Source organism: Falco biarmicus, chromosome 4, assembly GCF_023638135.1.
Source record: "Falco biarmicus isolate bFalBia1 chromosome 4, bFalBia1.pri, whole genome shotgun sequence".
Classification (NCBI taxonomy): domain Eukaryota; kingdom Metazoa; phylum Chordata; class Aves; order Falconiformes; family Falconidae; genus Falco; species Falco biarmicus.
In genome coordinates this window covers 57,487,902-57,497,881 of record NC_079291.1, presented here as the reverse complement: position 1 = coordinate 57,497,881, position 9,980 = coordinate 57,487,902, and the positions used below count along the sequence as shown (strand labels likewise).

Genomic DNA, 9,980 nt, shown 5'->3' with positions numbered 1-9,980 from the left:
AAGCAGGCGGGAAAGAGCTTCCACTGGCATCTAGTGGTACGTTGCAGAGGCAGAGTCACTGCAGCTGATGGCACAGCTTCACTTCCAGAGTGGGTGTCCCCAGGATAGTGGAGACTCTGCTCAGACTAGGAGGTCACCACTTCCAAATTGTGCTTAGGAAGAGGCATTTTTGGACATAGCTTAACCCTGCCCTGAAAACTTTGTCAATGAATCCTTTTGGGGATGAGCACGAGGTGCTTTGAGTCTATTTTTGACCACATGAGCAAAACTTTAGGGTCATAGCAAGACGTACTTGATCTTGGACTCTGGGGCTTTGTATGAACCAGCAGGGACCGCAGGCAGATCTGCTTTGTTTGAAGGAGAAGATGAGCAATGGAAGGGACTCACCTGGGAACATGCAGACATCAATGGAGAGAAACAGGAGCTCTGAGGGCACAAGTCACCTGCCCTACTAGAGTCATCCACCTTAGAGTAAGGTAAATTGTGCCTGGGAGGGTGAAAGGACACTGGCACAGCCTAAACGGCACAGTCCTGGCCCCTTCCTCTGATCTGTCTGGCAGCAAAGGAGTCACACAAATGGTTCCCTCAGCTGCTCCCGGTGAGCCCCTCATCCATGTCATGTCTCAGCCTCTCTCCCTGCATGCTTCCACACACCAAGACAGAGCCGGATAATGGAGCTGCTGACTGGCACCATCCAAAGTGTTGTAGGTAGGATTTGTGGGAAGGTATTATGCAAATGGGAAGGATGAGAGAGGTGGGGCATGTTGCCTAAGGAGTTCTGCACATGGGGAATCTCACTTCAGCATACCTGGGTCTAATAGTGGCCTAACACCATGGTCTCTCCTGTCTGTCTGGGACCTGCTGTGGCATTTTCATTCATCAAAGCAGAAGACCTTCAGTAAGGCAAACTGAATGAGGCTCGTGTATCTTTAGCTGTGCATGTTCTGGTATAGAGATGGTTAGATTTGTATGATTTCTTCCTTCTCTGGATTGGGATACAAGCGGGAATGTAGACACAGCTTCATACTGGTGCTGCTGTCTCTTAGTACTGGTTTGTACTGAGGTAGGAAATACATCAGCAGACTTTATCCAAGGCACATGCAGTGTGTGTAGACTAGATCTGAACTCTAGGGAACCTGTAACCTTGAACTTCTTTGTACAATCTGAGCCAAGCACTTCACCGTCTCCTGCCTCAGTTTCCCTGAATGAAAGAGGAGGAGAATAGCATGTTTGCAGCCTTGTGTCATATTAAGGATAGGATTGCAAGTCCTGGTTTATGCAGGAATGAGTGCTATTGTCCAACCTCCAAGCAATCGGACAGCCCCTAATCACTGCCCCAGGGAAAAGTCATGCTGAAGCAGCTTTTCACCATGCACATGCTCCTAAAACCCTCCCGGCCCAGCATCCTGGGCTAGAGCTCCCTGCTGAGTCTTTAAGCCTCATTGTGCAGTGCAGATCCAGGAAGGTCTGGGCACTTTCTGTGAGGTCCTGCTGAGGCTCAGCCTCTCCCAGTTGGCGCTGATCACTCTGTTAAATCAAGTCCATATGCCTCAGCGTCCACCCTTGTCAAATCTGCATGTCCTTTCATGCTTTACCTGAGCATTAAAAGGGATCTTTTGCTGGTAACTAGGGACCAGTCTCAGTTCCCACCTCTCCCCAGGGGGATTGCAAGCTGTTATGGACACAGAAATACTCCCTGAGATGCATCTTTCCTCTCCTGACACTTCCCGGAGCAAGTCCCAGACAATCAGCCTGGGAGGGAAGAAGGATGCTTGCAGCACTGCGGGATGTTTTCTCTTCCCCCAACAAAAAAAGCAAGTGCTCTCAGCTGGGGCAGGAGAGGAATGGCCTCATCCTGACCCACCGGCTGCCAGCGCAGGGTGGGGGACCAGGGCTGCTGGGCAGAACTACAATTCCCAGAAGGCAGCGCGAGCTGGAGACCCTTCCAGCTTCCCACCAACGCAGCGATGCAGAAGAAAGGCACACCAGGGAGAAATCCCCTCCTCTCCCGCTGACACCTTGGCAGTGGCGTGAAAATCCCTCCCGGCGGGACGAATCAAGAGCATCTCCCCTGTCCTCCCTCTGCTCCTTCAACCTTCGCTCTTTGTCTTTGTTTCGCTTCACCCTTCCTCCGGTAGCTCTCACTGCACTGGCCGCAGACTTCCTTTAGGTCAGCCCAGCTGCGCCTGCAACACAACTTGCAGCCAAGTCGCACACGCTGTTGTGCCACTGAGGCTGCCCCGGAGGACAGAAATGCCAGCCAGAGGGTGATGGCCCGCTCAGGTAAGATGCTTTTGGCCAACCGCCCTTCATTTGTCCGGGTAGCCCCAATAAAAGACAAAGCAACTCCCTGGGATCAGGTTCTGCCCTTGATTCAAACCCTGAGCCTGGGGGATTGCGGAGCTGGAGGTAAAGGCAGGATTTGGATCTGTAGGATCTGGCTATTAAAAAAAAAAAGAAGAAGAAGAAAAAAAGTAAAAGGAAGAAAGTAGACAGGAATTTCTTCTTTTACCCTGATTTGAATTCAGGAATGTTTTGGGTTTTTGCCAAAATCCAGAGGCAATTGAAACACTGCTGCCGGTGAGATGTTTCCTCTAAGGGACCGGCGTGAGCATCCCCAGCGAGGAGCGAGGAGCGAGGCCGTGGTCCCCGCAGCGACCCCGCGCCCGCGGGCTTAGAGCATCCCCACGGCATCAGCCAGACCCGCCGCAGGGACCTTGGTGGCAAGAGGCTAAATCTGCTACCCGCTCGGGGGGTTAAAGACCTTCCTCCAAAAAAAAATACACCGTTGCATCCTCTTTCCAGCCTGGCTGCTGCTGAGGCTTTGTCTGCTGAATTAAAACCTGTCGTAGGTGTCGTCCAGCTGCTCCCCCACCTAGGGAGGAGCCCTGGTCTCCCTCCGAGTCTCCCCTCCACTAGCAAACACTAAACCCAGTTCCTGCTCCAAGCCGGTTTGTTTTGCTTCTCCTGGCTCAGTTTAACTTTGCGGGTTGTTTTTGGTTGGGTTTTTTTGAGGGTTTTTTTTTGTATTGTTGTTTTTGTTTTCCTGTGGTTCCTCTGTGCCAGCATGGAGAATTCAGCTTGGACAGGAGCACCATTGTGCTTCGGTGGTCACTCTTACCAGCATCAGTGGGGATCCAGATGGGTTCGCTGAAGGGGAAACGCCAGTGGTGTGACTAAATCTGAAGTAAATTTCCCTTTTATAACTGTCCTCTGAAATCTGAGACAGCCGCCCACTTTTTCTACCACTGTGACCTCCCTCCTCCAAGGGCGTGTAGCTGTGAACTCTGCATCGTAGCTGTGCTTGGATGGTTACACTTCACATGTCCCATTACTTGTCCCCTGATCCATGGTATCCCCCCTACCCCAGCCTCCTACACCTCAGTGGCAGCCTCCCCAGGGACTCATCTTCTCAGCCACAGCCTTCTTGGCAGTGCAGACCCCCAGGGACAAATTTCACTGATGGCAGGTGTCCTCGCTGGCAGCCTGCCTCATAACTGAGGATTCTGGCAGCCTCACCTTCAGCCATCAGCACCATCAGTAGAAGCCTGCCCAGCCACATATACTCTTGTTGACAGTCATCTCCAGCATCACTGTCCTCCTCCCCTCAGTCCTTCTGGCTCTTTGCCCTGCTGCAATTCACAGTCTTGATAGGTGTTGCTCACATCCCTGTTGGCCCTGATATTATTTTTTCTTTCTAATGGAAATACATAGGACCCAGAACCTGCTGCCAAGTGAACCCTCTCAAGGAGGACAAAGTTCCTTTAGCTGTGTCTCATTTCTCCAGCTGCCCACCGAGGACACCACTGACCTGCCTTCCCCTGTGCACGGAGCACTGTCAATACGAAGCAGAATGCTCCAGTTTTGCAAGTGGTGCCAAGTCTGGTTTTCTTCTAGGTTTGGGAGATTTTGTTTGCTACACAGTCACTTATAAAAAAATGGGTTTAATTACAACAATTACTGCAAAGTGCATTAGTTAATTAACTTATTTACTTATAAACCTTGTTGGTCAAAGGACAGAGGACTATTCTGAGGGTAAATCACTAGTGCAGCAATAGTAAGAGCCAAAACCTTTGTGTGATGACAGCAGCGAGAGCATCACAAATGTCCCCCATTGCTTGTCCCTGCTGTCCCTGTTGGAGTCCAGCTGAGCCTGTGGCTTCAAATGTCTCAGGCTCAGTCCCCCACGGAGCAGCCAAGGTGCCACCCGTTGCATTTACATAGCGAACACAGAAGGTGGAAAAGAAATAATGACCTAATAAATGTCCCTTTTTTTTTTTCAGCTGGCAATCCAAGCCTCCAGGAATGCCAGGAAAGCCTCTCCAGGGGATCAGAGATGGAGTTGCAAATTCTGTATCTGCAAACTAAGGTGGAAGGAGGTGGAGAAAAAGAGGAAGACCACACGTTCCTCATTGGCCCAGAGCTGGCGTACAGCAGCAGCACCCTTTTCCCTACTGGGAATAAAGTGCATCCATTAATATACACTTCGATGTATATGTCCTGATGGTTTTTGTATCCTCCCAGCTAGTCCATCCCCATAACACTGTGGCTTTTTTGTACCTGCCAGCTGCTTGGCAGCCCCACCAGACACCACTGGGTGCAGGGCACTGCTGCCATGAAGGACTTGGTTAAGCGCGTGGTGCTAAAGACCCACCCGTGTCAGGAATGTGGCAAATCCTTCAGCAAGAAGGGAAACCTGAAGAGACACCAGCGGATCCACACGGCGGAGGAGCTCTTCACTTGTGGGGAGTGTGGAAGGCGCTTCACCACCCGGGGCCACCTCACAACCCACCAGAGCATCCACACAGGAGAGAGGCCCTTCTGCTGTGGGGACTGTGGCCGTTGCTTCCGCCTGGAGATATGCCTGGCCGCCCACCAGAAGACACACACCAAGGGTGGTCCCTACCTCTGTGCTCGCTGCGGCAAGAGCCTGAGCACAAAAATCTACTTCAACATCCACATGCGTACCCACACAGAGAAGAGGCCATTTGCCTGCACCGAGTGTGGGAAGAGCTTTGTGAAGAAGGGGACCCTCACTGCCCACAAGGAGATCCACAAGCGAGAGAAGCCCTTCAAGTGCCCTGACTGCAGTAGATGCTTTGGGCAAAGTGCCACACTGCTGGCCCACCAGAAGATACACCTCCGCGGGGGGCCTTTCATTTGTACGGAGTGTGGGAAGAGCTTGAGCACCAAGCGGTATTTCAACGTGCACCAGAGGAACCACACTAAGCAAAAGCTGCTTGAGGGACACATAAATGGTGTGTCTCTCCAGGTCATCCAGATTAAAGAGGAGTCTGATTTTGCCTTCAGATCAGAGGAGAATTCGTGGGAGAATATATCCCATGAAGGATATGTAGCCCAGGAGTGTGGCATACCTAGAAACCTGTGTAACCCAAAAAGCCCTCCTTGGAAAATCCAGATGAAGGAGGAAGCAGACCCACCCACTGATGACACAGCAAACATTACTGCAATAGCCTGCCAGAAACTTTACATCAAGGAAGAGCCACCAGAAACCCCAGACTATGGAAACCTCTTTGATCCAAAGATCCCACTGATGGCTTTACAGGGGAGACAGCTTAAAAAGGAAGAGGATGCTGATGGGCAGCGTGAATGGGAAGTCCCCGTAGCCTGTACCCGGGTGCTCCATGTGAAGGAAGAACCACAGGAAAGCACTGAGTTTGGGATGTACTATGGGCAGAAACACAACCTCTGTGCTATCCAGAGGATCCAAATCAAAGAGGAACCTGGTGTAGAGGCCAGCCACCAGGAAAGCCAGAGCCTAAGGAGGAAGGAGAAGAAATGCTATCAGCCCACCAAAGAGGGAATGCTGGAGAACTGTGAGAAACCCATATCCAAGAAAGATCCCTCAGCAAAAGGAGCTCCCAAGGGTGAACAGATATTCCTCTGTCCCGAGTGCGGAAAGAGTTTCAATCAGAAATCAAACCTGACCAGGCACAAGAAGATTCACACAAGCGAGGGGCCGTACAAGTGCAGCGAGTGCGGGGAGAGCTTCCGCATGAACCGCAAGCTGATCCGCCACCAGCGAGTCCACATGAGCGAGCCCTTCAAATGCACTGAGTGTGGGAAGAGCTTCACCCAGCGATCAAATCTGGTTCGGCATCAGAGGATTCACACCAAGGAGGAGCCCTACCAGTGCCCGGAGTGCGAGAAGACCTTCAACCAGAAGGCCAACCTTTTCCGGCACCAAACAATCCACATCCGCATGGGACCTTGCAAGTGCACCAAGTGTGGGAAGTGCTTCCCTCAGAAGCGGCATCTTATTAAACACCAGCTGCTCCATTCCCGAGGTGGAGCCTATAAGTGTGGGGTCTGTGGGAAGCGCTACCGGCTGAAAAAGTATCTGAGGAGACACCAGAAAATCCATGCGCGGGAAGGAACTGCTCCCTGCATGAAACAGGGGGAGGCCACAAGGACTGGTGGTGGACACCACCACACTGAGCAGACATCTCCGGCCCCCACAAAGAGTGAAGAGGAGAGCTGAGCAGGCCTGGTGCCTGCTCCTGGGACAAAATCCTTAGGGAAAGGGGAGGGATGGGGAGAAACTACCAGCCTTATGTGTGCAGTATCTGGGGGTGGGGAGGTCAACCCGTGGGGACAGTGAGGTGGAGGGGGCAGAGCACTGCTGGAAACTGGTCCTCTGCTGCTGTTTTTGGAGTATTACACTCAGGGTGTCACCTGCTCACAGCTGTGAGATGGGGATGGAGAGCCAAGCCCCCTCAGAGCACGTGGAGATGGAGGGTAAGAGTTGGCATCCTTTGTAATGGTATGCTGGTGCCTCTACAGCCTGCCAAAGTTGAGGATGCCAAAATTGTCTTGTGTGGGCAATATATAGCCAGGAGGACCAGGCAGGATTTATTTTCATGACATTACTGTGTTTCTGAGAAAGCCGAAGGGAACCTCTCCCATCCAGGCAAGGGTTTAAAGCAAGGGCCAACTCTCTTCTTCTCCCTCATGTAGCTCTGATCCACACCTTGATCCTACTGGGCTAATAGACCCTAGCCAAGTGGATGGTACAGATTTGAGAGAATCTGCTGCCAGCCAGATGAGAGTTTCACACCTTGAATCCCTCAGACCAGGCTCACAGATAGGCTTAAGCCAGGTCCCTAAAAATAAGTCACGCAAAATCAGTGACTGCTTTTCCAAAAAAACTCAGAGGCCAGCAGATTGTATTCTGCTTTGTGCCCCCACAGCCCCACTGTGGGGATGTAAATGAGAATGGCTTTTCTTAGCACCGAGCTTTACACCTATAATGAGCAGGTGGTTTTGCCACCACAAGTCCCAGAGGCATCAGTGATTTCATCAGCTCAAGCGACATTGGTGCTGGTTCTCAGCCACCTGCTTCCCTACTTGTTACTGTGAAGCTTTTGCTAGGATGTTGACTTTATTGGGCATGATCTAGGGAATTCAAACCAAGCAGCAGGAATAGATGAAACAGTCTTCAGACTTTATGGACTAGAGAACTGGAAACTATTTCCCTGTTTGGATCTTTCCCCTTCTTCTCCCTGGTGTAAAGGAGATTGTGCAGCCACTCAAAAGCATGGATAATTCAGCAGTCTTTATTGCTCACTGCTGATGATTTTGTTTGAGTGTTCCCTATTCAGGTGGATCTTTGTGTCTTGAAAGTCCCTGGCGAAGCGGAGATGTGGAGGGAATCCACAGTCCCCTGAGCCACTCCCTGATATTTCTCCACAGCACTGCTACATGACCACCTGGGCACTGCAGAACAGATGCATATTAGAGTTCATTGTGTTGCTGTTTAGAGTCTAAGAGGCAAGTGGAAAAACATTCCATGGTGAACTAGTAGCTCTGCCTCTCTGGTTTTGTGCAGGAAAAGAAGCCCCCTCCCTGATGCTGCACTCTCCAAACTATCCAGCTGCAACAAGGTCTTTTACCATCACATACCAACACACTCTTCATGCCAGTCCCTCTGCTGCCTTCTCCTAGTCTTGCCTCATCCAGGGCCTGCTCTCTCTTCTCTTGCCTCTTCCTCGGCTGCTCTCTCTTCTTTGGCTCCCAACCACTTAACAGAACCAGCCACAGCTGCACCTTATCAACATCGGCCAACCCACCGCCCCTGAACCCAGCCCACAGTTGTATATTATCCATGCTAATTAACCCAGCTTCATTCCTCTATACCTCCCCACCCACAAGGCACACAGCAGTTCCTTCTCCCAGGATGTGTTGCAGGTGGCATCCTCTTGGAGGCATCTGAAAGTCACGCAGCATGACTTTGGGCAACTACCTGCTGCAACGCTGCTGGTTGTCTGCACTGCATACTCTGGAGCAGCTGCCTCTCTAGGCAGGGAAACTGAGGCATGGAGAGAAGGAAAGGAACAGGACAAACTGCTCTGGAGCTTTGTCTTTACCAGCTATGTGGACACCATTGTGTTGAGGTGCTTTGTTGTGGTGACTCAAGCACAACGCTGAGTGCAGCTGCCAAGCCCCAAAAGCACAGAGTAATTTTGGTGTTTAGATTCCCTCAGCCTTTGATATAGTCAGGCCCAGGACATGATTTCAAACAGCCAGGCAGGCTGTGACAACCTCTGAAGGAGCTTACCCCTTCCCCTCACCTGTAGACCACAGCCAGACTGGTTGGTATGAAGCTGTCCCTCAGATCCCTCTGACCTGGCAGAGGTTTGTTTCTGGGACAGAAAAGGCAGGCGCAGAGCTTGCGATGTTCCAGGGGCACCTAAGGGACATCTTTGTTAGAAAAATGGATCTGGGCCGTGTGGTGAGTAGATGCTTCACTGTAGGACTGGAAAACTATGTTCCTTGGGAAGAATATGGCTGAGCCAAGCTAGCAAAGCAAACCAGCCTCTGTTAGGCTTGCTGAGGGGCAGAGGTCCAGCAGAGCCCTCTCAGTGAGGAGAAAATAATCACCAGATGGCTGGCGTTTATTTCCTTTTCGTTAGCCTAGCATAAGGCCATAGAGATTTTTACCAGCAAGAGGATCTGGTGTGGGAGGGTTGCCAGTTGTGGTGTGTCCCTGCACACGCAGAGGGCAATGAGCCAATGTCAGGACCTTTCCCACATGTCACTGGATCTTCTACCACTGGCTATGGCCAGTGTGGTGTCCCAGCCTCTGGGGAAAGACATGGCTGATAGTTTGTGATATCTCCTCAATAAAGTAAATATTTAAAGAAAAAATGAAATTAAGTGAGCCTCTTTTCTGGGGTTTTTTTTTTTGTTTTTTTTTTTTTTCATAAGCTGTCACTGAGAGACCCGCAGTACATTCTGTCCATGATGCAGCAGGTGGGCAATGCCAGAGCAGGATTCATACCAGTGGTAACGAAAGGGACGTTGTTGGTGAAGAGCCTTCTTGACTGGCTCAAGAGTGCAGAGCTCCACATACTGACCTCAGAACTCCAGCCAGTGACCCACACATTGGCATCACATGAAATCCCCTAAGGTCTCTGCATAGGGCTAGAAGGACACAGACTTTTTGGGGTGCCTTGACCTTTCTAGATGAGCAACTGGAGGCCAGGAAGGGTGTCACAAATTACATCCAACACCATGGTGTGAGGAACTGAAGCAGTGCCCTAAATATGGGTGTTTTCATCCATAAGCTCAACTCTGCTCTCAGTGTCCCACTTTGAGAGCACAATACTTGAAGCGCAAAAGGAGTCTGCCTTGGGTACCACCAAGATCTGCCTGGGACATTACACTGTGACCATCTCCAGGACACCTCCAAAGAGATGCTTTGCAAATAGTTTGCGCTGCCAGCTATGGTGTCTGCTGCTGATGGTTGTGTTGGGCTTGGATCAGGACCATAGAATAATCCCAGTGCTGTGAGAAAAATATGGATTTATCTGGGGATTGAACAAAGCCAAACCCACACCCCTCAGCTGCAAAAAAGCCTTCATCCTTTTCTTCCTAAACCCATTAAAAGGGCTCCCAGATAATAATAAAATGCTTAAAATCCAAGTAATTGCCCCCTTCTCCACTGCATGAATTTTATG

At 50.8% G+C, this 9,980-nt stretch overlaps 1 protein-coding gene across 1 annotated transcript; it reads left to right on the top strand.

Moving 5' to 3' along the window:
* Window positions 1-2,016: 2,016 nt before the first annotated feature.
* On the top strand, window positions 2,017-9,148 carry LOC130149181 (gastrula zinc finger protein XlCGF57.1-like). The gene is made up of 2 exons (XM_056338523.1): window positions 2,017-2,283; window positions 4,284-9,148. The coding sequence occupies exon 2, from the start codon at window positions 4,616-4,618 to the stop codon at window positions 6,500-6,502; it is 1,887 nt and encodes a 628-aa protein (XP_056194498.1). The 5' UTR covers window positions 2,017-2,283; window positions 4,284-4,615; the 3' UTR covers window positions 6,503-9,148.
* The last annotated feature ends 832 nt before the right edge of the window (window positions 9,149-9,980 follow it).

Excerpts from the sequence above, each read along its gene's own strand:
- LOC130149181 (XM_056338523.1), top strand. The coding sequence starts at position 4,616 with ATGAAGGACTTGGTTAAGCGCGTGGTGCTAAAGACCCACCCGTGTCAG.